This window comes from Convolutriloba macropyga, chromosome 4, assembly GCF_964194025.1.
Source record: "Convolutriloba macropyga chromosome 4, txConMacr16.3, whole genome shotgun sequence".
Lineage (NCBI taxonomy): Eukaryota > Metazoa > Xenacoelomorpha > Acoela > Convolutidae > Convolutriloba > Convolutriloba macropyga.
Window position 1 is genome coordinate 20,004,908 of NC_134471.1, and position 26,740 is coordinate 20,031,647.

At 37.3% G+C, this 26,740-nt stretch overlaps 1 protein-coding gene across 3 annotated transcripts in view; it reads left to right on the forward strand.

Moving 5' to 3' along the window:
- LOC142337506 (uncharacterized) overlaps window positions 1-26,740 on the forward strand; it is a 74,194-nt gene that overhangs the window by 13,121 nt on the left and 34,333 nt on the right. For 2 of the 3 annotated variants that reach the window (XM_075386783.1, XM_075386784.1), the window contains exons 3-9: window positions 3,683-3,821; window positions 4,027-4,193; window positions 9,178-9,325; window positions 19,688-19,778; window positions 22,407-22,575; window positions 24,039-24,222; window positions 24,785-24,940. In XM_075386783.1, coding sequence (XP_075242898.1) covers window positions 3,683-3,821; window positions 4,027-4,193; window positions 9,178-9,325; window positions 19,688-19,778; window positions 22,407-22,575; window positions 24,039-24,222; window positions 24,785-24,940 — 1,054 coding nt within the window. The remainder of the gene's footprint in view (window positions 1-3,682; window positions 3,822-4,026; window positions 4,194-9,177; window positions 9,326-19,687; window positions 19,779-22,406; window positions 22,576-24,038; window positions 24,223-24,784; window positions 24,941-26,740) is intronic. The other variant, XM_075386785.1, reaches the window with a different exon arrangement.

Sequence of the window (26,740 nt, forward strand, 5' to 3'; positions counted from 1 at the left end):
TATAGTTTGTTTGCACTATGGTTTAATTGTTATCACACTTTTGTTACACAAAAAAAGTGGCCAAAAAAACTAGCAAAAGAATTTGAAAAATTGTTGCAAATATTTACAGCAACCCACAGCATTTTTTTGCTGCAAATCAGAGATATTTTGGGGTTGAGGGGAAGAGGAGGGAGGGATTGGGGGTGTTGAATGATAAAAGGAAAGAGCACCGAAGAAAGAGAAGGAAATTTATCCGTCCCGGGCCGAAGATTTTATCGATAAATAACGGGGAAAAGAGTGTAAAGAGTGTAAAAATAAATTTTTTGCAAGAGGGTAATTTACTAATAATTGGCCCGGGAAATCTTAAGTGGAAATTGGGAAGAATCGAAATTTAAATGATCGATGAATCATGGAAAAGAATCAACGCACATCGAGGTCTTCTATTAGCAGCATTCTTTAGACCTATCTAATCTTTCTTGCATTGAAACCACGAATGAAGCTAGAGTTTCAAATTATAGTTTGAAATAACGAAGCAGATATTGAAATATGATTACATGCAAGAGTTGTAGCAACACTTTTATTAAATGCTTGAAATTGTAGAAAAATGCTTTCACTGTTCCAACATTTTTGAAAAACATGGAAACTATATACGAGGGCCACTTTTTGTTCCAAAAAGTATAGGTCTAAAGTTTGTTTTTCATTGAAAAAAGTTTTAAATAGAAACGACACGCAAAATGCATCCCAGCGAGAAACAGCGGTGTTTATTATTTTCTCCTTTGAACTGACGCAAATTTTTATGCTGTAAATATTTGATCAAAAAGTTGAGAACACTGCGGGATAAGCGACCCATATAACTTTTATATTTTGAAAAGTATTAAGATCAATTTAGAGACAAAACTTATTTTTTTTATGCCGACAGTGATCCACGGAGAAAAGTTTACGTACTGAATTTTTTGGTTATTGCTGATATTGAGCATTTTCTGATCACATTTTTCACACAATGGCCCCAACTTTATGAGTGTCGTGTAGTTCTAATGATCTGAAGTATTAACAATTTTTCATATAAAAAATGTTTTATTTTTGCTACGAAACCGTAGACTTCAAAAACCAATTTCTGAGGATAAAAGTTTTACCTATAACTTTCTCAAAGGAGATTAATGAGAACGCAAAGTCTGCCGAATTCGAAATCAAATCCAATTAAATGCGAGCGGAGAACCTCAAGCATACAAAATTTGAGAAATTATCCTGCACTCAAAAAAATTTCTGTAGAATTAAAAGATGAAGATTTGTCCTCACTTTACATATTTGTCGGATTTCTATTTTTTTCACACAGCGAAAAACATTTTATTTTGTTTCATGCAAATATTTGCTTTCATCTCAAAGGATGTTTTTCTTAATCAACACAAAACCTCAAAGTGTGTCCTATTTTGGGAACTTTTTAAGATCCTGATATCGATAAATTTTATATAAAGTGAAGCGCTTGAAAATAGGTAAAACAGTTAATTAGAGGCACATCTTTTAAATTGAAAACGGAAAATTATTAATTTTGGTTAAATCAAATTTGCCAATTGAGAGAAATTTATAAAACTTTAGGTTGAATGAAGTGCAGGCGCACTTTTTGTTTTGTCGTTTGCAGCTCAGTTCTCAGAACCAAAAATTCCTTCAAAAGGCAAAAAATTAGACACATGGTTTAAATCAAAAATTCTTTTATTTCTGCTATTGAACAGCAACATTCCCTTGAATCTAAAGCTTTTTATGTATTCTATCATCAGTTTGAGAAAAGCTTGTTAGCTGAACGACAAAAATTCAAAGTCTGCTGGAAAAATTTGCTCGAATTTTGCCAAAACATTTTTGCAATTTGAGCCTAGAGTGATCCACGGGGAAAAATTTAGGTAGCAATATTTTTCGACATTGCTGATTTTGTGCATGCTCTTGTCCTTCCTGCTGAAAAACCCCAGAAGTCAAAAAAAACTTTTATCAGTGTAATTTTTTTACCTAGTACTATCTCAAAAAATTCAACGAGAAAGCGAACTGTGCCTAATTTAAAATCAAATCCTTTCAAATCTCAAGATGAAATCTAAAATACCTCAAAAATCCAGAAATTTTATGGCCCTCAAGAAATTGTCTCTAAAATTAAAAGGTGAAAATTTCATCCTCACTTTAGATATTTGTTGCATTTTATTTATTTCATTCAGCAAAAATCAATTTATTTTCGTTTCAACAATTTTTTGCTTTCTTTTCAACAGATGTTTTTTTCTTAATCAACACAGGTGTTCAAACTGTGTCCTATTCCCAAACTTTTTAACGTTTTGACATCGATACATTTTGTATGCAAGGAAGGGTTGGAATATAAGCAATACATTTAATTATAGACACATCTTTTATTTTTTGTCGCAGAAACGTCTGAAGTGGAAAGAAAACAAAAATGTATAATGGTATTCAATTTAATAGCGCCAGAGATGATGATGGAAATCTAATTTTACAGTCTTTTGGCTATCCGAATAAAAAAATTAGGGCTTAAATTCTAAGATCTGATCAAACAATCCAAACTTTTTTTATAGAGTTTCCGCAAAATGTGTTCTGATCAACTAACTAGAGACGTGTGAATGTGACTTTTACTTCAAATTTTTGAATTTGTTCTAAAAAAAAACAAATGTTTTTGCTCAGCGTTTTTTTTCTTTTATCAACTGAAGAATTTTGGTCTTGTGACCGATGGTTTTGAAACTTCGATAAAGGGTTTTGTTTTTATCTTTCTCGAATTTTCTGATAATTTCTCTACCCTTTGCGCAAATATTGTGAATCTGGCAAAACAATTCAAAAAACTATTCATCCTACTCTGTCGAACATAATTTGAAAGATTTATTCACTTGGATAGTTTTCTGAACATAACTTGAATTGGAAAAAGAATTGTAGATGAGCATACAAGTTCTCAGCGTCAAGAACTTTATACCGGGAAAAAATCCACTGACTAAACAGCTAAATAAATTTAACGAAACTGTAAATTATTTGTTGCTAGATTGAACACTGTGATTGCACAGCTGATTTAGCCAAAAAATCTAGTCTTTAATTAAGAAGGCCTTTAATTAGCGGGGCCGCATTCCATGCTCAATTGACTTTTTTTCCTTGCTCAATATACCGATAGTCATTTATTGATTTCAAACAATCTACAAAGGACAAACGTTGGTGTCTGATATATTGCAATGCACAAAACAGCAAAAATTATATAGAATTTAACTAATCTTTTGTTCGTCAGTGATATGGAACAGTTCTATTGTGAACGGAAATCGAATTTTTGCTCTTTTTTAGCTCTACTAAGACTAAATTTTTTCGCGAACTTTTTGAGATAGACAAGACGAGACATTACAGTCACTTTTTTGCTACTTGGCTTCAGACTACTTTTTCCCATGTAAAATAAATCTTTTTTTGCGAAACAATTAAGCAACTTCGTTGAACTTTTGCAAAATTTATCTGAGCTCAAAAACTTGTAAAAAGATTATCGAAATGTTCATTTAGTCTCAATAAAGACCTTTGTTTTGAAAATCCAAATTGTATTTATTTTGAACTAAAACAAATGAGCTAAATTTGCTAAAAACAAAATTATTAGGTTTATTCTAAGCAAGACTTTTCAAAAATGTTGGAACAGTCCATGCCCCACACAACTGAAAACGCTCAACAAATCACCAAATATTCCTAATTTTTACAGGGTTCTCGTATCAAAGTTGCTTTATACGAGTTCGGATTCTGCGTGTTGGAATTTGAAGATGTGTGGTCACGTGACGCTGGTGTTTACTCCTGCAGGGCTACAAACTGTTACGGCTCAGACCAAATTAGCTGCACAATTAGTTAGATTATAAATTTCTCTGAAAGAAATCGAAATATATATGGTCTTCATGAAAAAGTTGCCGAAGAGCTTCTTGAAAAAAGTCATTGAATTCTACGCCCGTACTTTTTTTATGTGTTAATTATTTGAGCTCTGCTTTTTTTTCTTAATTTCGTATCTTTCTTATCAAAAACGAAAACCGTGTGCTACCGATCGAATATCTTTAGGAACCGCCAAAGTAGCAGACGAATTGCATCAACCAAAATTCTGCAAGCTTCTGAAGGACCTCCAATTAATAGAAGGGAACAAAGCCTATCTGGATTGCATTGTTAGCCCACAAAATGACCCCACTATGGTTATTGAATGGTTTAAGGATGATACACCTATTCTACAGGTTTGAAATTTTATAGGCTGTTTTTTTTATTTACAAAAGCTGTATTGCTTAGATAAAGAACAAATATTTATACATAAATATATATGTATATATATATATATATATATATATATATATATATATATATTTATATATATATATATATATATATATATATATATATATATATATTAGCAGTTCAACGGTAAAAATAGGTTTCGTATCTGTTTTTTTCAGAAAGAAACCGGCACCTGTTTTTTCAGAAAATGCAGAAAAATGCAACCAAAAGCACCTTTTTTTAGAGCACCTTCAAAATTGAGATTGGAGGTTTGCATTGGAAAACAGTATTAACTTGAAAACAAAAAAGTTTTGATTTTGGTCAAACAGATTGGTAAATTCAGGGAAATTGATAAAACTTCAGCTATAATGAGATGCAGCCGTGAGTGTCGTGTAGTTCTAATGATCTGAAGTATTAACAATTTTTCATATAAAAAATGTTTTATTTTTGCTACGAAACCGTAGACTTCAAAAACCAATTTCTGAGGATAAAAGTTTTACCTATAACTTTCTCAAAGAAGATTAATGAGAACGCAAAGTCTGCCGAATTCGAAATTAAATCCAATTAAACGCGAGCGGAGAACCTCAAGCATACAAAATTTGAGAAATTATCCTGCACTCAAAAAAATTTCTGTAGAATTAAAAGATGAAGATTTGTCCTCACTTTACATATTTGTCGGATTTCTATTTTTTTCACACAGCGAAAAACATTTTATTTTGTTTCATGCAAATATTTGCTTTCATCTCAAAGGATGTTTTTCTTAATCAACACAAAACCTCAAAGTGTGTCCTATTTTGGGAACTTTTTAAGATCCTGATATCGATAAATTTTATATAAAGTGAAGCGCTTGAAAATAGGTAAAACAGTTAATTAGAGGCACATCTTTTAAATTGAAAACGGAAAATTATTAATTTTGGTTAAATCAAATTTGCCAATTGAGAGAAATTTATAAAACTTTAGGTTGAATGAAGTGCAGGCGCACTTTTTGTTTTGTCGTTTGCAGCTCAGTTCTCAGAACCAAAAATTCCTTCAAAAGGCAAAAAATTAGACACATGGTTTAAATCAAAAATTCTTTTATTTCTGCTATTGAACAGCAACATTCCCTTGAATCTGAAGCATTTTTTTGAAATTCTATCAACAGTTCGAGAAAGGCGTGTTAGCTCAACGACAAAATTTCAATGACTTCTAGAAAACTTTGCTCGAATTTTGCCAAAATATTTATGGAATTATGGAGCCTAGAGTAATCCACGGGGAAATGTTTAAGTAGCGAATTTTTTGGACATTGCTGTGACTGTGCATGCTCTTGTAATTACTTCTGCTGAAAAGTCCCAGATATCAAGAAAACTTTTATGAATGTAATTTTTTTACCTAGTACTATCTCAAAAAATTCAACGAGAAAGCAAACTGCGCCTAATTGAAAATCAAATCCTTTCAAATCTCAAGATGAAATCCAAAACACTTCAAAAATCCAGAAAATTTCTGGCCCTCCAAAAATTTTTGCTAAAACTAAAAGATGAAAGTTTGATCGTCACTTTAGATATTTGTTTCATTTTTGTTTATTTCATTCAGCGAAAAACATTTTATTTTGTTTCATGCAAATATTTGCTTTCATTTCAAAGGATATTTTTCTTAATCAACACAAATCCTCAAAGTGTGTCCTATTTCGGAACTTTTTAAAGTCCTGATATCGATAAACTTTATATGCAGTGAAGCGCTTGAAAATAAGTAAAACAGTTATTTATAGACACATCTTTTAACTTGAAAACGGAAAATTATTGATTTTGGTCAAATCAAATTTGCAAATTGAGAGAAATTTATAAAACCTTAGGTTGAAGGAGGTGCAGGCGCATTTTTTGTTTTGTCGTTTGCAGCTAAGTTTTAAGAGCCAAAATTTCCTTCAATCAGCAAAAAAATTAGACACATGGTTTATATCAAATTTTCTTGTCTCTCTGCTATGGAACAGCAAAATTTTCTTTGATTCTGAAGCATTTTTTTAAATTTTTGGTATTCTATCAACAGTTCGAGAACTGCGTGTTAGCTGAACGACAAAATTTCTAAGTCTTCAGGAAAAATGTAATCGAAGTTTGCCAATATATTTATGGAATTTGTGCCTAGAGGGATCCACGGGGAAAAGTTTAGGTAGCAATATTTTTCGATATTGCTGAGTTTGTGCATGCTCTTGTCCTTTCTGCTGAAACACCCCAGAAGTCAAAAAAACTTTTATCAGTGTAATTTTTTTACCTAGTACTATCTCAAAAAATCAACGAGAAAGCAAACTGTGCCTAATTTAAAATCAAATCCTTTCAAATCTCAAGATGAAATCTAAAATACCTCAAAAATCCAGAAATTTTCTGGCCCACAAGACATTGTCTCTAAAATTAAAAGATGAAAGTTTCATCCTCACTTTAGATATATGTTGCATTTATCTATTTCATTCAGCGAAAATCATTTTGTTTTTGTTTCATGCAAGTTTTTGCTTTCTTTTCATAAGATGTTTGTTTCTTAATCAACACAGGTGTTCAAATTGTGTCCTATTCCCGCACTTTTTAAGGTTTTGACATCGAAACATTTTATATGCAGTGAAGGGTTGGAATATAAGTAATACATTTAATTATAGACACATCTTTTATTTTTTGTCGGAGAAACGTCTGAAGTTGAAAGAAAACAAAAATGGATAATGGTATTCATTTTATTAGCACCAGAGAAGATGATGGAAATCTAATTTTACAGTCTTTTGGCTATCCGAATAAAAAATTGGGCTCGCGAAGGTTTAACTTCAGAGATCTAGTCAAACAATCCAAGATTTTGTTACAGAGTTTCCGAAAATTGTGTTCTGATCAACTAACTAGAGACGTGTGAATTTGAGTTTTACTGCAAACTTTTAGCTCAAAGTTTTTCTTTAATCAACTTAAGAATTCGATTCTTGCGGTCGACATCTTTGAAACTTTGTTGAAGATTTTTGTTTTATTTTCTTGAATTTCTCTAAACTTTGCACAAGCATTGTAAACCTGACAAAACAGTTCAAAAAACTGTCTAACCTACTGTGTCAAACACATTTTTTATTTGGATAGTTTCCTGAATTCAATTGGATAGTTTTCTGAACTAAACCTGAATTGGAAAAAATTGTAGATGGACATACAAATTCTCAGCGCCAAGAACTTTATACCTGGAAAAAGCCACTGTTTGAGCAACTAGAATAAATTTTCACCAAATTGTGATATAGTTGTTGCTAGATTGAACACTGTGTATTAAAAGCTGAATTAGCCAGAGAATCTAGTCCTGAAATTGAAAGCCCTTAAATAGCAGGGCCGCTTTCTATGTTTAATTAAACAATTATGTTCAATTAAACATTTCTATGTTCATTAAACATTTATTTACTTAAAAAATATGCCATGGAGAAAAATTGGCGTCTGGTATATTGAAATGGACCAAAACAGCACAAATTGAACAGACCATAACTAAGCTTCTCTTCGCCAGGAACATGGATCAGCGCTATTTTGTTCGAGCTTTGAGTTATTGGTCTTTTTTGCAGCTCTGCTGAATTTAATTTTTTCCCGAAATTTCAGAGGTATGGTCAAGACATTTTTACAGTCACTTTTTTAATTGCTACTGGGCTTCAGACTATTTTTTCCCGTGTGTAATAACAGTGAATATTTTAGACAATTGTACAAATTGATTGAATTTTTACAAAAAAATCTGGTTAAGGTGGATCAAATTGGCATCTGTTTTTAGTTTATCAGATGAAGTCAACAAGGACAAAAAGAATCATTTGAGCACAGAGGTTGCTGAAAAGATTTTGAAAATGTTCATTTAGCCTCAATGTACACCTTTGATTCGATAATTCAAATTTTAATAATTATTTGGTACTATGCGGACTTTCAACTAATTGTTTTCGAGTTCATTCTCGCTCAAATACTTAGGGACCTAAATTGTTTAACAGTTCAACTTTTGCTTTCCTTTCCCCTTGGATGTCTAGCCTTTCCATGATGTCTGGAAACCATATCAAAATCAGAGTGTGTTTCCAAAGTCGCCGCTCGAAAATTATCCAAAGTCTAATTTTTTGTTAATTTTCCCCGGTTCTCGCAAAGGTTGTTGTTTTGCGATGGTTTATTTCTTTCTAAAAAGTGAAGCATTTTCAGTGCAGTGTCTTCTGTTCAATCCGCCCATTTTTTACAATTCAAAGAATTTGAATTGTATTGGGGCGCTGTCTTTTTTTTAAGATCTGTTCACACATTTTCATGATTTTTGAAGTCAAATTGGAGTAGTGAGTTTGGTCACGTCGAAACAGGAAGTGGAGCGAAAAAGCGAGTGGTTTTGCGGCGTGAAATTTTTTCGCTCTAAATTTAAAGCAGAGTGAGAAAACGGTGTTTGAACAAAAATTCGCTTTCTCGCTAGTGGTTTTTTGTTCACATGCGGCAATTTCACTTCGATTTTTACTGTTTTTTCGATTTTTTAGATCGGATTTTTTTCTAAATGGTTTTTCCAATCCATTCATAGTCCGTTCTAGGTCTAGTTTTCTGTTTAGTCAATGAAAATTCTTTGAATTGTACGTCAGGACTTGTCCTGCTATGTTTTTTAATTTTTGCTTCATTGAACTGTAAAAGTGATCTGTAAAAACCCATTTTTTATGGTGTTCAATTTTTTTTATACTTGAAAGTTTTAGGAGCTTTTGAAAAAAAATCGAGTAGTTTTAATTTATTTCAAATTATTTTGTTTTCAAATTATTGCTCTCTTATTGAATTCCAGTTGCCATGCGTTGCGTTTTCAAACTTGATCAAGATATTAATTATTCTCACGGAAAAATGTTGGACAATTCTGTGCAACGCACAAACTTAGTTGACGCTTTATAGCTACATAGTTTTTGAAACGTTTAGTTAAACTTTTTCTTAGAGAAAAATGTTCTATCAGTGTCTGCAAAGCTCAGATTTGAGTGTTGTTATTTCACAGGGTTCGCGTATCAAAGTGGCCTCTAATGAGTTTGGCTTCTGTGTGTTGGAGTTTGAGGATGTGTGGTCACGTGACGCGGGTGTTTACGCCTGCAGGGCTACAAACAGTTATGGCTCTGATCAGATAAGCTGCACTATCGGTGTTTACAGTTAGTACACACATATTTGGATAATTTTTTCTCCAAATGTGGATCTATACTATCTACCCTTCCCCTCCCATGCCGCTTATGAAATAACGCTACCGGTGATTGATTGTGCTGTTTGAAATGTTTCCTTTTTACACGATTATTACGCCGCAAAATCTACATTTTTTAACTACTGTTTTTTTTGTTCTTTTGCGGAAAACGGTGACAGCATCTCGGCTTATTTTAGAATTTTCAGTATTTCTCAGCTAGAGAAATTGGATCTATTGTGTTCCCCCCAGTATTTTTTATGAACCCCAGTTACAAATTATATATTGTTATATAGCACGTTACTATGTAAGAAAATAGCACGTGCGCCTGGGGGTGATAAAAGATTTATGTTCACTAAGCTGGGGGGGGGGGGGGGGGGAGGGGGGCAGAATAGATCCGAAAAATCAAAACCTTAGCCGCGGTCAACAGCGGCGAAATTTTTTCAAAAAATATTGCACGGATAGAGTTACCAACGCAGTAATATTAGTCCTGTGGTCTTTTTATGCGATTTTTGCTTGACCAACTTCTCGTCTGATTCTTTTAACTTTTCATCCTCAAAAACGAGGTTAACTCGGAGAACATTAAGTTCTATTGAAGCCTTATTGTTTATTAGTCTCTAATTATGTCATTCACAGAACCTGTTAAGGAGACATAAATTCGTGGTGTGAAGGGCAGTTCTTAAGAGTTTGACCCCCACCTCTCACCCCCCATTTCACCCTCCCCCATCCCTCCACCTCATTCCATCCGTAACACAGCACCCGCCTTCTCCTAATAAACAGCCCTCGCACCCCCACCCTCTGTACTCATCCCCCCAAGGCTCCTTCAATCAAGTTAAACTTAGCCTCCCTAAACTGCAGCTATTGACGAAGACAACCGATCTCCAGTCGTTTCAGAGCAATTGGCCGACGTTAGTTGATTATGCTTGTTCTCAATTGTTATACAGCTTTTAAGTTTTGAATATTTGCGCCTACCCGGAAGAAATTACGATCATTCTTTACCGAAATCGAAATTGAAGATCCACGTTGTTACTAGTCAATGCAGTAAACAGTCAACATTGAATCTGATCTGTCCTCCTTAGCATGACGATGAATAGTTGGAAACTTTTCCTTTAAAACTGCTAAGCTATGAACTGAGTGTAGCTGTGTTGCGATGTTCCTGTTTTTTTGTTGCGTCGTCTGATGCTCTTTTTTCCAACTTACACAATTTAATTGCCAAAAAATACTTGAAAGAAAATTTGAAGAGAATTCTTCAGAAATTTGAGATGAATTCTTTACAAAATGTTACGTAGTTCTCTCTTGTTATCATAGTCGTCTTCACACACGCTTACAACGATAATCTAAAAGCGTGAGTTTTGAAAAATGCAGAAATGTTGGAATAAATTTACTTGATAAAAGAGCACGTATTGCGGCGTAGTGATAAATTAGTTCATGATTGTGGGGAGTGTTAGAGTTGAAACAATCTATGCTTTCTCAGGTGATCGAACAATAGATCGAAAGGGCAATAGATCGAAAGGGCGATAGATCAAAAACAGAAAAATTGGGACAAGAGTTTGAAAATTAATCTCTTTTCTCATTGACTGAAGTTAAACGTTTTTGATATACTAGCATAAACTTGTCGTATCTAGCCATGCCTCGCAAGCCGTAGGACTTGTTTGAATCTATCAACCAACCGAACCAAATATCACGACCGATCATGTTATGGTTTGTACTAGAAGTGAGAGGTTAAATCCGGTTGGCCGATAGACAATTTGAATGATTTAGTTTTTTTTTCGATCTAGAGTATCAATTATGGCTTTCGATCTACTGTTTCTTCGATCTAATGTCCTAGAACCGCTTTCTCATAACCCAGTGCCTCTCATAACCCTCATAGTCTACCTAAATATTGATTGTTGCTATGTGTAAAATTAGCTCGTATACGTGAGGGGTGGTGAAAAGGAGTCTTATAAACAGTGCATTATGGCCACCAATATTGTATGATTAGAGTAATTAGGGCTATACGTTATTTAGGGCAGACCGCTGAAGTGTGGGCATATAATGGGAAAGACCATTAAGATTGTATTCTAAATGAACTCGAGGACAAAACAAAATAGATCCGTGAATGAAAATAGTAACGGAATTATAAAATGCGATCATTGTTTACAGGGAGGGGGAGGGAAGGGGGTTTCTAATCTGTCTCTAGCCTTTGGCGCAGTCCAAATTAGCAATTAAAAAGTATAGCAGGAAAGTTCAACCCGTTATCTGGATTAATTTACCGAAGAAGTGTGAGCCTAAAGAAGAACCTAAAAAATCCTCACAATAGGGACGGCTCAATTTTTTTTTAGAAATAACTGTTTTTACCTTCGTCCCGGTTCGTTGTTGCACGTTTTTCCTTCGCTTTCCCGCACGTCCCGTTTCCGCTCCGTCGCGCACTGCTCGCTCGACTTCTCGTCTGTCCCGTGTCCGTTGCGTCGCGCGTTGCTCGCTCGACTTCCCGTCCGTAACGTCTCCGTTTCGTCGCGCGTTGCTCGCTCGACTTCCCGTGTGTCCTTTGTCTCCCTCCGCGTTGAGCGCATAGCGTTCAGCGCCCCACTTCTGTTTTTGTCGGGCACTGTGTGCTCGACGACCCTTTGTGCTCTTTGGGCGGTTTGTTTTACAGACTGTCTACAGTGTGCTGTGTTTGGGGCCTTTTTGCGTTGGGTTTGATTTGCGTGGATTTGATTTTTTTCGAGTGTGCATATAATAGATAACCGTGTGCTGTGGTAGTTTTGCTGGTCATTGGAAATAATAACATCATGATGTCTAATAGTCTTGATCAAAAAGTCAAAAAGTTGTACGCTGCCAGGTCAAAGCGTGAGGCTGAATTGCATGCTATACATGAAGATATCCTTCATTGTATAAATAGTCAAAGTAGGCGAGTGAAAGTTGAACGCCTAGTAACAAAGTGCAACGAAGCATTTATGACTGTTGTAGACAAAAATGAGGACCTGATTGCATTTGCTGGAAAAACAGAGGATCCAAGTGCTCTTGTTCCTTCATTAGAGTCTTATTTGGAGGCAATGACAACTAAGAACGACAGGATACTCACTTCAGCACGAAACTACATCAACTCTGCTGATGATAAAGTCAGTGAGTTCCAGGAACCAAGGGCTTCCATTCGTTCTAGACTTCCCTCAATTATGACATCGTCAAAAACATCCAGTCAGCGTAAACATGATTATGTAATTGCTAAGATGAAACGTGAAGAAATTGAAAAACAGAATGAGGCAGCCATTCGCCTTGCTAAACAGAAAAAGCAAATGGAATTAGATGAACTGGAGGAAAACAACAGGAAACGTTTGGCAGAGGCAACTCTGCAAGAATTTGAATTGCTGGACGCCGTTTCTAAAGGTAGCCAATCTGAAACAACTGCAAGTGCTAGGAGCTCAATGAGAAGTGAAAAGGCTGTCCAAGACTGGATCAACACCTCACTTGCTTTAAGTTTTCACAATGAGGAGAAAACTAGTGAACCACAGGTTATGATTGACCCTCCAGAATGTCCTAGCCACAACAACGGCAAAACAGTGGAAGATCAGAACAATGAAATTTCAAGGCATTCTATTCCAAAAAATTGTCGAGGCAATTACATTTTAAGCAATGAGACCATGCAGCAACTCGACCCCTATTATACTCCACCTGAAAATTTTTTGGCTGCTGCTAACACACAGGCGTTGTACCAGGCGCACCTGAGGGCGCAAATGAATCAAACAGGCCAGCAAGGCACGGCGCTCCCAAGCATAACTAATCAAGGAACCGAGGATAGTCAGCCGCCTTCTGTACACTCCCCAGGGGCTTCTTCACCACCCATTCAACAGCCCATTCCACCACAGCCGTTCGCACCGCAAAAAAATCAGAATAATGCAACAGAGTTATTTCCCAACGCGCAACTTCAAATTTCGCAATCCAGGGGACCTGAAACATCAAGTCTGCCCGAGAATAAATCGGCCCAGCGTATATGCCCCCGACAACAAATTAGTTTTGTCCCCCGAGCACCAAACGCCACTCTTCCTCCTTTTCCGACAACAAATCATCCAGCCCCCGCAATCAACGTTCCCCTGCACCCAAGCGCCCCACCAAGTCCAAACATTCAACAGCACAACTCCGAACCCGCTCATCCTAATGTCCTTCCGATTCCGAACCCAGTCTTTGCACCTAACCTCACTGCTCCCATCCCACAAGCCACTTTGGATAATCAGCCTCTCGTCAAAACATTTCAGAATAATAATAACCGAGAACACAAAGTTGTACGTTCCGTTGCTCCGCCTGTCCCAAATATGCCCAATATCCCTCTTGGCCAAAATTTTGTGCCAAATATGAGTCACTGGCGGTTTCCACAGCACAGACCGTCATTATTCAACCAAGACACAACCACCGTGAATAGTCTGCCTCCAAATGTACACGCCCATATCGCACCATCAAGCACTTTTGTCCCACCACGAATTTATCACAATTCGCCCCCTTTGATTGATATGCAATCACCGCTAGGCGCGCAGCAGGAAAACCTGATCGCGACTACTAATGTTGTACCTGGTCTAGCCACTCCGGTTTTTCAGCCAACATACCCCTATGTTGGGCCCACTCCGTTGAGTTGGAGCGGTCCGCAGGTGTCTGCACCTGCCCCTCCGATACCGGACAATGCGTCATTGATTAGGGAATTAGCTGATGCAATAACAAGCAAGAGAAACGACCCTTTGCCCGAGTGGAAACTTGCAGAGTTTAATGGCGACCCATTAAAGTGGCATGAGTGGTATGGTCAATTCAAAAGCGCGATCGACTCGCAGCCGCTCACTGATGACGTTAAATTGACGTACCTTAAAACACTCGTCACCGGTAAAGCAAAGATTGCAATTGCCGAGTTTGCTTACTGTGGTTTAATGTACAAGGATGCACTAAGGACTTTGGAACGTAAATTTGGCCAGCCACAGGCAGTCGTAAGTGCACACTTGGATAAACTAAGCAGTTTTCCACCTCTTAAAATGCACAATAGTGATAACATCATAAACTATTCTGCTGCAATATCCAGTCTCGTTGGGGTTTTCAAGTCGTTATCATATGATGCTGATTTGAAGAGCGCTTCCCTACTTAACCAAGCGGTACAGAAGTTACCACCAAACATGAAAGAGTCATGGTCACTCTTTACGGTTAAGAAGCACTGGGTTAAGCCTACCCTCCTTGACTTTAACGATTGGCTTAAAGAAAAGGCTGAGGCCCATGATCTTATGAAACAAAGCGCAACCAAGGCCAAACCTGAAGAGAACATCACTTCAGTAACCAAGACCAAAACAGCCTCAAAAGTGTTTGCATCAAATTCGCAACAAAGGGAAACAAAGAAGCAAATGCCATCTGCTTCCACAAATTTTTACTTTCGATGCATTGTATGCAAAGGTAATCACCGGCTATGGGAGTGTCGAGTTTTCAAGGAAAAGACTCCAACCCAGAGAGCTAAGTTGGTGGCGGATAACAAACTTTGCTTTTCGTGCTTACGGGACAAGCACACATTCCGCCAGTGCCCTCAACCAAGAAAGTGCCGAGCAGAAGGGTGCAATAGTTCGCATAACACACTATTGCATGGAGCAGATAGGGTCTTCCCAACAAAACAGTCGACAAATTCCAATACCATTCAACCTTCTGGTCAAAGTAAAGCAACTTCTAGTCAACTCCAGCCTAATAAGACCACAACAATGTCATCTGTTACTGATGTTAAGGGGCTCCTTCAGGTGACTGAATTGCAGTTGGTCAATTCGTCCGGTTTAGATACTAAGGCTTTAGTTTTGTGTGATACCGCCTGCAGTAACTCTTGGGTGGCCGGTAGTCTCGCAGATAGACTCGGTTTGCACGGTAAAGCACTAAAGCTAACTGTCAAGGGTATTAATACCGAAGAAGTAGTTGATACTAGGGTTGTTGAAGTTACTGTGAAACCAAAAGAACAACAAGATTTCGAACCATTCACCGTCAACCCTTTCGTTAAAGAGAGTCTGAACGTCGGCTCAGATATAATTAATGTACAGGCCCTGCAAGAGACTTACCCACATTTAGCAGTCCTTGATCCCGTAACATATTCCTATAAAGACATTGAGATGATACTCGGACAAGATGTCTATCATGCCATCCGCCCGTTAGAATACTTCTCTGCCGATGAGAAGCGTTCACCCGTTGCCGTACGCTTGCCCATAGGTTGGGTCTTAAGCGGTCCGTTACCATCAAGTTCGTGTTTAACCTCAACGTGCTTTAAAGTGAATATCGAACAAGACAATGAGTTAGCAAGTCAAGTAAAGTCATGGTACGACATTGAATCATTCGGGGCAAACAAGCAGGTCGACTCAAGATCTGCAGCAGACGCAAGGGCTCACGAAATCCTTGAGAGTACCACCATACACAATGGCCTGAGATACGATGTCGGAATGCTGTGGGCAGCAGATAACACCAAGCTCCCAAATAATTACTTCTCATCCCTTGTGCAACTAAAATCCCTCGAAAAACGATTGGCTAAGGATGAAGACCTTAGAGAGAAGTATACTAGTACCATCAAGGAAGACCTAAACAAGGGGTATGTAATCGAGGTTCCGGACGCTCACAAGGTTGAGAAGCGGTCCGATAAAGAGTGGTACCTACCTCACCATCCGGTTTTAAACCCGAACAAACCGGGTAAGGTGCGTAGGGTGCTCAATGGAGCAGCAAAATTTCATGGCGCCTCACTGAATAAATCTTTGCTCACTGGCCCTGATCTGCTCCTAAACCTTATTTACGTACTTCTTCGCTTCCGACAACATCCATATGCCGTCTCTGCCGACATCGAGGGAATGTTTCTACAGGTTGGTGTATTACCATCAGATCAACCATCACTCCGCTTTCTGTGGCGGGAGGACCCCACAACTAACGTTGTAGTGTATCAATATACGCGCCATATATTCGGGGCTAAAGACTCGCCCACATGCGCCAACTATGCATTACAACGCACTGCGAGAGAAAATGCCAAGTTTTACCCCGAAGCTGCAAAAGCCGTCCTTGAAAACTTCTACATGGACGACTATCTTGACTCAGTGGAGTCTCCAAAGAAAGCCATCAATAGATCAAAGGAATTGGTACATCTTCTCCATCTCGGTGGGTTCAAGCTTACAAAGTTCGTAAGCAATGTACCAAATCTGGCTGACCGAATTGATGGTTCCTCTCAATCTACTGAGCCCAAGGTTATTGTTTCATGTCAGGAGGATTCATCGCATGTGCTAGGGCTAAAGTGGGATCACACTAATGACACTTTAGTTGTGAGTCGGGGTACAAGCTGCGCTATAACCAAGTCCCTCACGCAACGCTTGGTCCTAAGTCTTGTCTCGAAAGTCTTTGACCCCATTGGTCTTGTCGCACCGTTTACCGTCGGTGCGCGATTGCTCTTAAAAGACATCTGGCGTGTCACAGGACAGCAATGGGATGACGAGCTCCCACAGGACATGGTTCAAAGATTTTTGGTCTGGAGTGCGGACTTACCAAAGCTTGAAAACATCAAAATTCCTCGAAGTTACTTTAGTGGACCCTTTGATAATATAGAGTTGCATATGTTCGGTGACAGTTCTCAGGATATATTTAGTGCCGTTGCATTTCTTCGAGCCCGAGTAACAACTCCTACGGGCAAGATAAAAACAGAGCTTGCGTTTGTTTTGGGGAAAGCGCGCGTGGCGCCAATGAAGGTAACGACTGTCCCAAAACTGGAATTGCAAGCAGCTCTACTTGCCGCTCGGCTGAAGAACGAAATTATTCAGGCACTTACTGTAACTGTTAACCAAGTATTCATGTGGACAGACAGCACGACCGTTCTTCAGTGGATAAACTCTAATGAAAAGCAACCAATCTTTGTTGCAAACCGCGTTTGTGAAATTTTGGAGTATACCAGCGTTGACCAATGGAACCACGTCGCAACTAAGGATAATCCAGCTGACGCTGGCACGCGTGGAATGTCCGCTGAGGTTTTGCAACTAAGCAGTTGGGTCAATGGTCCACATTTCTTATCTAACTCAAGTTTCCCTTTCGTACCGAACAAAGACGTCATTAATAACATCAAACTTGGCGTCAACCAAGCAGTCATCATAGAAGACACTGTATCTTTGACTACATCTGTCAAAAAACAGACAACTCCTGTTCCTTCATTGTTTCCGTTTGATAAGTTTAGTTCTTATCAAAAGTACTTGCGCATTGCCGCATACGTTCTCCGGCTTTTGCCGAAACATGCCGGCTACCGTAACCCCGATGGTAGCATTACTGACCCTACTGAGCTTGACGAAGCCGAGCGTCATCTACAGTACTTGGTGCAAGGAGAGTCTTTTGAAGCCGAAAGAAAAGATCTTCTTGACAATAAACCCGTTAAACGGAGCAGCCGAATTGCTCCACATTCACCGTTTATTAGTCCAAATGGGCTAATCCGTTCCTCGGGCCGCATCAAGCGGTTAGTTGAAGTTGGGTTTAACGTAAAATACCCAATCATCTTAGACGCACGTCATCCGTTTGTAAAACTGTTTCTTGAACACACGCACGTAAAGCATTACCATCAGGGCGTTGACTACCTAAGATCAATTGTGCAGGAACACTACACAGTACTGAAGCTAAGATCATCCTTGCGTTCCATCAAAGCACACTGCCTAAGATGCCGAGAATTCCAAGCTGTAACTATGCAACCAATCATGTCTGACTTACCTAAGGAGAGACTTGCTTACCAGTCTCCTCCCTTCACGAACACTGGCGTTGACTACTTTGGGCCATTCTATGTTACTGTCCGCCGTACTACTGAGAAAAGGTGGGGCTTCCTCTTCACCTGTCTCACTACTCGCGCTGTCCATGTCGAGATAGTTACATCCATGGACACCAGTTCTTGTGTTATGGGAGTTGAGCGGTTTGTGTCACGTAGAGGTACACCTGCCATGATTTGGTCGGACAATGGCACCAACTTTATTGGAGCGGAGAAAGAACTCCGAGAAAGTATTGAAAAGTGGAACGTTGTCAACATTGCAGCTGAGCTCGCTCACAAAGGTATTAAGTGGAGGTTCAATCCACCCAGCGCACCACATCAAGGTGGTATCTGGGAGAGGTTGGTACGCAGCTTCAAGCGCGTGTTGTATACTATTCTTGGCACGCGTCGCCTCACGGATGAGGTACTGCATACTACCTTTTGTCTCGTGGAGAATGCTCTCAATTCGCGTCCTTTAACACCCGTAAGCGCCGATCCGTGCGATTTGAACGCTTTAACGCCCAACCACTTTCTTTTAGGAGAATACTCTACCGGTATTCCGTCTGTTGTCGGCAATAATGAGCTTGACCACCGTAAACGCTACGCCCGTGCGCAGTCGTACGCTAATGCGATCTGGTCCCGTTGGATCAGAGAGTACGTACCGACACTGAACCGACGCTCTAAGTGGCAGACGCCTGCCGAGCAACACCTTAAGACCGGTGACTTGGTTTGGATAGTTGAAGAAACCAACCCTAGGGGTTACTACCCAACCGCTCGGATTGTGGAACTCCGTTACGGCTCCGATAGCGTCGCGCGCTCCGCCGTTTTACGTACGTCGACTGGTTCACTTGTCCGCCCGCTTGTAAAACTCGTACCAGTTTTCCCAACATCTTCTTCCGGGCCGGAGGATGTTACGAAGTAAATAAAACAACGAATTGTAGCCAATCAGATTCGAGTATTTCTAAACTTTAAAATAAGAATTAAATACGTTCTAATATACGTAGAATGTTCCGAAAAAGTTCATTTAACCTAATTCTAAGTAAATAGAACCATGATATGTATCGATTAAGCTGGTTTTCGGCTTAATATTTTTAGGTTTCCTAGACAATTGCCGATTGAACACGAACTGATTTTGACGTCAATGACATCAGACAAAAAACCAGTAAAAGAGCATCGAAAAAACCTTGCCGTCTAAGTTTTCACTTGTTGCTTTGTACAATACGAATGTTAAAACGTTGTTGCTAAAGGAGCTTACACGAATCAATTCAAAATATCGAACTTCTGTTTTATCAGAGTTTACAATAGGGACGGCTCAATTTTTTTTTAGAAATAACTGTTTTTACAAGTAACTTCTGAGAGGACGGTTTGTGAAACTTAAACTGATGATAATAAAGAAAATTTTTTGAAAGATACAAACGTAAATTAATCAAACAATCTTATATGATTAGCCAGCCAGGGAGGGCGAGCTGGAGGAGGAGGAGGAGGAGGAGGAGGAGGAGGAGGAGGAGGAGGAGGAGGAGGAGGAGGAGGAGGGGGGGGGGTGCTGTTGTTATCTGATTATTTGATTAACAGATAATTAGCTACTCCCTAAATGAATTCCTCCAATTTCAGGGACTGCAGAGTTGGTGAGGGAGTCTCAACTGCCAGAAGAGATGAGAGCAGGATACGAACACCTCAACTACATCGAGAGTCTCAAGGGAACGTAAGCCTTTCAGAAGTTCAATAGTTGAGTACCAGTCCCTAGTACCCTATTATATCATAACCCAGTATCTATATCAACGCTAAATAATCAGATCAGTAGTGTACCATTGCATCTCAGCGGTTATTTTCAATTCAAGTCATCGTAGAACAGAATACATTTTTCAATTTAGAATGGACATACATTTCTTCATCTTTACGTCCTTATAAAAACCAGAAAATTATCATATATCCCCCTTATGATACAGGCTCAAATTATTGAAAACCGAATCATACATTTATTGCATTTTAATTAAAAAACATTATTTTATTATATTTAAGGCAACATAAATGTTTGAAACGCCGTTAAATAATCATTATTCCTTTAGAAATTCATATTTAATTCCAAAACTGCAGACATTTATTTATTTTTGAAAACTTCATGTTAATGTGCCAAATATTTCAATAAGAAATTTCTTCTTAAGCTCATTTTTTATTGAGGCCAGAAACGAAACAAAAAAACATAGCAGGACAAGTCCTGACGTACAATTCAAAGAATTTTCATTGCCTAAACAGAAAAACTAGACCTAGAATGGACTATGAGTGAATTGAGAAAACCATTTTTAAAAAAATCAGAACAAAAACATAAGAAATAAACAGAAAATCAATGTCAAAATGCCGCATGTGAACAAAAAATCACTAGCGAGAAATGAAAATTTAATTCAAACAAAAAGCTAGGCCTAGAATGAACTGTGAATGGATTGGGAAAACCATTTAGAAAAAAATCCGATCAAAAAAATTGAAAAAAACAGTAAAAACCACAGTGAAATTGCCGCATGTGAACAAAAAAACCACTAGCGAAAAAGCTAATTTTTGTTCAAACACCGTTTTCTCACTCTACTTTAAATTTAGAGCGAAAAAATTTCACGCCGCAAAACCACTCGCTTTTTCGCTCCATTTCCTGTTTCGGCGTGACCAAAATCACTACTCCAATTTGACTTCAAAAATCATGAAAATGTGTGAACAGATCTTAAAAAAAAAAAGACAGCGCCCCAATACAATTCAAATTCTTTGAATTGTAATAACTCCTGCTTGTTTCCAAAGTATGATAGAAGTACCTTTTTTGAAGTGGAGAACAAAGTGGTTTTCCACTGAATATCACTGTTCTTCAATTTGTGTCCTTAATTTCGTGCTTATTAAATTTGAGCTGGTAGTTTGAATTGCTTCTGAGGCCACCGCAAATTTTGCTAATACAAAACAGTTGAAATTTTTGTCTTTATTGCTTCTCTAAATTCCGATATTCAAATCAATTCAATATTATCGCTAATTACCTTATTTTATTAGTATATCTCCAAGTATATGAAGTATATGATTTTTAATTCGTCATCTTTCTGAAGTACTGAATAGTTCGAAAAAATGTCAAAAATTTCTTAATAACGCTGATTTTGGAAATTAAAATTTGATTTTTTTGGAAGGCAATTCCCGGAGTTTCGCTTTGGGACATTTCAGCAATGAATCAGAAGAAACACATTGTGCACAGAACTGAATCATGATAAATCTATTAAGAACTAGCTAATCCTACAGCGTAGAGAAAACACAGGATAAATTGAAACTGTGAAGAATTATTTACAAACGTGTTTTCCTCTGTAAAGAATGATTTATTAACGTGAAGGTCTCTTTGAAGAATGGTTTATTAACGTATAGACATCTGTAAAGGAGCATTTATAAACATGTAAAAACTCTGTGAAGGACTATCTATCTACATATAAAATCCTCTGTGATACTATCTATCAACGTGTCGGTTAAAAGCAGTTAAAATTAACAATATCAGGGAGCTCTGATTCTGTACAGAATAGTTTCATAAAAGAAAATGAAAATTTTGAAAAACTGTCATGTATCACTAAAATTGATCGAAAATGTGCAAAATTGGCGGTAACGTGTCGCGAACACGAGGAAATGAGTATGTATTGCTCTAAGAAGTACAATTTATAATAACTTATGCTGCTGTTGTTAATTTATGATGCTTTATTATAATTTATGCTGCTGCTGTGTGTTAACTAGCTATAGATATCTTTAGCTCTCCGATATATACTAAAGTTACTTTCAGAGTAAAATCTATGGTGAAATTACGATGATTCAGTGCTGAAAAAGACGTAAGATGGAATCCGGGTTGCCATAATATTATTCTGAGAAGACATGATTGTTCCAATTTCTTAATATTTGAATAAACATCTTCGAATTGTTCCACTTAACATATTTTTCGAAGTATACCGAAGAAAAATGAAATAAATTACGCTTTTGAACGGAAAACACCCTTTACGAATAGTTCCACAACTGACCAAGTTATTATATGATGCATTGTATGTTGTTAAGTACGTATCTGGATTTTCTATGGGCCAGATATAAAATAATTCGTTTTAATGGATACTCGGCCTTCTTGCTAACAGCTTTTTGACAATTTACCCAATACCGAAATACCCCATACCAAAACTACCCAATATTTTGGAAGAGGGCTTTGGATATTTTGCTTTAGGTAGTTTTTCCCCCGACACCTGTTTTGATATATAACTTTTAATAGGCCATAGCAAAGAAAATGGAATAAAAGAACGCCAAATTAACCCATAGTTGGACTGTAAGGAGTTGTTTGTTAAAGAAACAACGACATCTTTGACCCAGATGAGGACCCTGAGCCTCCCATTATAGTTCAGCCCCCCGAGCCAGTGGAAGTGATGGAGGGCCAGGGTGCCAGATTCATATGCAGGGTGCACGGCAGCCCGCAACCCAAATTGCACTGGTACAAAAACGACGAAATACTCACTGAGGTAATTACACCCTTGTCAAATGTCCAAAATTGGGGGAAATATCGGGAGTTGCGTCCATTCCAGTCCCATTCTTCCCAGTTTAGCAAAGTATACTCAACTCCTTACATCATAAGGAGAGATTTTGACATGGCACGTACCTAAGTGAAGATAAAACTCAGTTTTGTATCAATTTTATAACTGAAAGTTTGCTCGGGATATTATTTTGATGTACACACCATTCCATAGTTGAGATATCTTCGGTTTTTAAACATAAGAAATCGTACGCATTGTCGTTTTTTCTAACTTAAAACCACAAAAGTTCCTACAACTTTTTAGTTGGCTTCATCGTTTTTGTTCGGTATTTAACATACGAAAGATTCGGATCGTCGTTTTTAAACGTCAGACAGATTCGACCGCGCTGTCGTCCTTTTTTTAAACATATGAGAGATTCGGTTTCAAACGTAACCAACCGTCAATATATTTGCTGGCGCAAACGACAAGAAAGTAAGTCACAACTCAGTGAATGTGAACTTATGATCAGAAATGTCTTCAATGTTCAACAAGTATGCTACATTTTTGAATTCAAAATTAACCAAGAAATTTATATTCGTTCAATTAATTTTGAGAACGAGCTAAATAAGAATTTTCTATAATTTTGCACATTCTTTAAGAGTTTTCTCTAACAAGTACGTTTGAAATTCCAGAAAAGAACGCTATCATAAAGTTTGACTACGTTATAAACAGAAAAATCAAAATTTTCTTTGGGGAAAAAACCGACAACTTTGTACGTCTAAAACCGAACGTCATACCGATCTCTTACATTTAAATAACGATCCCTTGCATTTAAATATCAAACATATCGAAGACTTCTTGCGTTTAAATACCGAACATACTGAGTCTCCTGCATCCAAAAACCATGATAACGAATCTTTCTTATGTTCGAAACCAACAATGCCGAACAAACCGAACGTGCCGACACTTTTTTGTGTTTGAAAACAAATATACCGAAGATTTCTTACAATTTTTTCGTCGTTTTTGTTCGGTCTTCTCAACTAGGGTTATGCTTAAATTTTATTAGTCATCGTCAACTTTAATCAAAAACTCACAAAAATGTTACACTTTTTACGCTCTCAAGTGACCACAAAATTCGATGTCATTTTCGCGTATTCAACAACCCCATAATGTCTCTCGGTGCTACTGAATTGGGGGGGGGGGGGGGGGTAGTTACGGTGTCCGTCCTTTTTGGGGTCTTGACCAGAGATAACCTCGTTTCCAATAATGAAGGTTCGTAGTCTAGTAGAGAAAAGTTCCGTAACGTTGGCCTGGGATCTCGACTTGGAAGAAGGAAATTTAATGGAAATTGAGGCCCAGAGTAGGCTCAATTTTGCGATGGGGATTTTTGTGAAGTCTTTGATTTCCATTAACGCAATTTTTTGATAATGTCACATTTGGCCACATTTAAGAATTTTGTGTATGTTGTCCAGTCACGTCGTGTGAACGTGTGGTTCGATGGTATCCACCACCTGGAGTTTCCCCGGGTGAGGTTCTACGACCAGGGTAAGATCACAGTGATAGCCCGGAATGCGAGTGGGGAGGACAGACACGACACTGAACTGATAGTGCTGGAGAAGCCAAATGCCACTGCCAACTTGAAACACGTCCAGAGATGTAAGATTTCACAACTCATCCAGTGATTTCAGGGGTGTTTGGTCTTTTCATACACAATATCGGTCCAATTATCTTTTTATGAGTCCACCTCCCAACTAGGGCAGACAAAAGTGATTTTTGTATCCTTTAATATGGAAGTAAAGTCGATAGCGGATGGTTATCTTGCCAGATTAATGCAAGATAACCAGTCGATTTCAGCGGGGAAATTATGGATTATCGAAAAACCAAAAGCATGAATGCTGTAAATTGCACAAACTTGACAACAGTTTGTCGGCGCTCGTTATTATGGACTCAAAATCTATGGTAGACGAGCTTCATGCTAATCGAATAAAACATACAGAGAGATAGACCACTAAGAGTTCCTAGAGGAAGCTCAAAACAAAAATGTCAGAAACTACTTGGTATTAGAGACTACAATTCGTAACGACTTGAGAAAAACAAGTCTCTTTCAGCTAGCATTATAGCATTTTCATCTGATATATTGCATGTTGCAATTTCATCTGATAAATTTTCATCTGATAAATTTTAAAACATTCTCCCAATTTTTTTCTTTGTTATGTAGCCTTCACTGACTCTGAAGTGAAGAAAATGAAGTCTGGACGAGCATCCACAGACGAGGAGACGCCAGAGCTCAAGGAAGCTTTCAGGAAGGCGAAGAACCAACGACCACTTCAGACCAAACTCAATCATCTCGATGCCGCACCTCTTAAAATGGAATGTAAGATTTTTTTTCCTACCAAGTTAGAAAGTTGACCTGTTATGCTCAAGGTAAACAAGAGGAAACTGATTAGATATTGCGTAAAGATATGAGGAAAATTTGAAAAATTATACTGCAGAATTATAACCGACAATAAGCCACAGTAACAGACAAACAGTCAGAAAACTGTATTGTAGTAAAATTTGATGGTTTTGAAGGTATATATATATATATATATATATATATATATATATATATATATATATATATATATATATATATATATATCTCTTTATATTTATTAGCAAATTGATTGCATGAAAACTACCAATTAGCCGCTAGAAACGTTCAATGTCATATAAAATTTTGACTGAAAAACAATCCAATTAAACAAAGCCAAACTGACTGACGAAATCATACATCATCATCTTCACAAGTTTTGCGTTAATAATGACGGCAATAGGAAAAAGACAAGCTATTTTTATTGAAAATAAACTCAGAAACAAACTAGATCAGCAACAGACATTGTTTGGCCATTGGTTGGCAATAATTGATGCATTCTTCAACAATAATATAGTTTCTTTTTGAAAAAAGAGAAAAATATTAAATTACTTTTGAATAGTCATTGGAAAATTAAACTCATTACATTGAACAGAGGCATTTTCTGCCGGAGACAACTTTTTTAATTACTCCGGTCTTCCATTTTAGATTAGTTCACTAAACAACTATTTTTCCTCATCTAAATAACTAAAGGTTTGGTCGAAAGTTTATAACGCAGTCCCATATGGCCTACAATCTTCCTTGTTAACACAAATTGTGAAATTTTTCAGGGTTTAAGTTATTTATCTAGGCATGCTGCAGGCTAAACTGCATTTTCTTACGAGATTTTTCAAGACTCTAACAAAAAACTTTACTCGCAATGATCTCTAAACCGATGGTTAGAATGCAGTGTTGTTAAGACTAATAGTTATCTACTAAGATTCTTGGAAGTCTGTCCGGTGAATCTCTGATAGATTACGTTCATTTAACACATCATTTTTCTTTTTGATCAGAAATTTAGCAGTAGATACTTGTCAAAATATATAATTGGTCAATGTGCTTCGAGAGATAAAGAAAAAAGTTATGGAAAAGGTTAGAAAAGATTTAAGTTTCATCAGGGCAGGCAATATGAGCCGTCCTTGTTAAAATGAGCAACACTAACTCAATTTGAAAAGCTCACAAAATAGTGAAAAGTTTTGTGATTTCGTCAAAAAACTTCTACTGATTGAAGTTAAATATTTGGTGAACAAACAAAACAATCCCAGACAAAACAGTCCAAGACAAAACGGTCCCGAACATCAAAAAGATTCGCAGACGAAAAGTCCCAGACGAAATAGTCCCAAGTAAAATAAAGTTAAATATATGCACACCAATTAACAAAGAAATTCTGTACACTTTTTTATTGAACGAATATAAAGCTGATTACAAAATAGTTTTTGCCAAATGATTTATTTTCAACCAAGTTTCTTGGTCTAATCTTATTTCATATCAATTAAAAACACTGCATTGCTTGACTTATAAATCATGTAAGTCAATTAATTGTAGATTGTATAAATAATTATTGCAATTTATATATACGTAAAGATTATGGTCATTGTTATTGAAATGCGTTGCCGGGGACTCTTCTGCCTGGGAAAGTTTTACAATTTGGAACTAATTTGCTTGAAATTGTTTTTCTGGAACTGTTTTGTCCGGAAACGAAATTTTAATAACAATGATTTGTTATTTAGTTATTCATATTTATACTCATTTTGGACAAGAATATTGAAAATATAGGTTCTT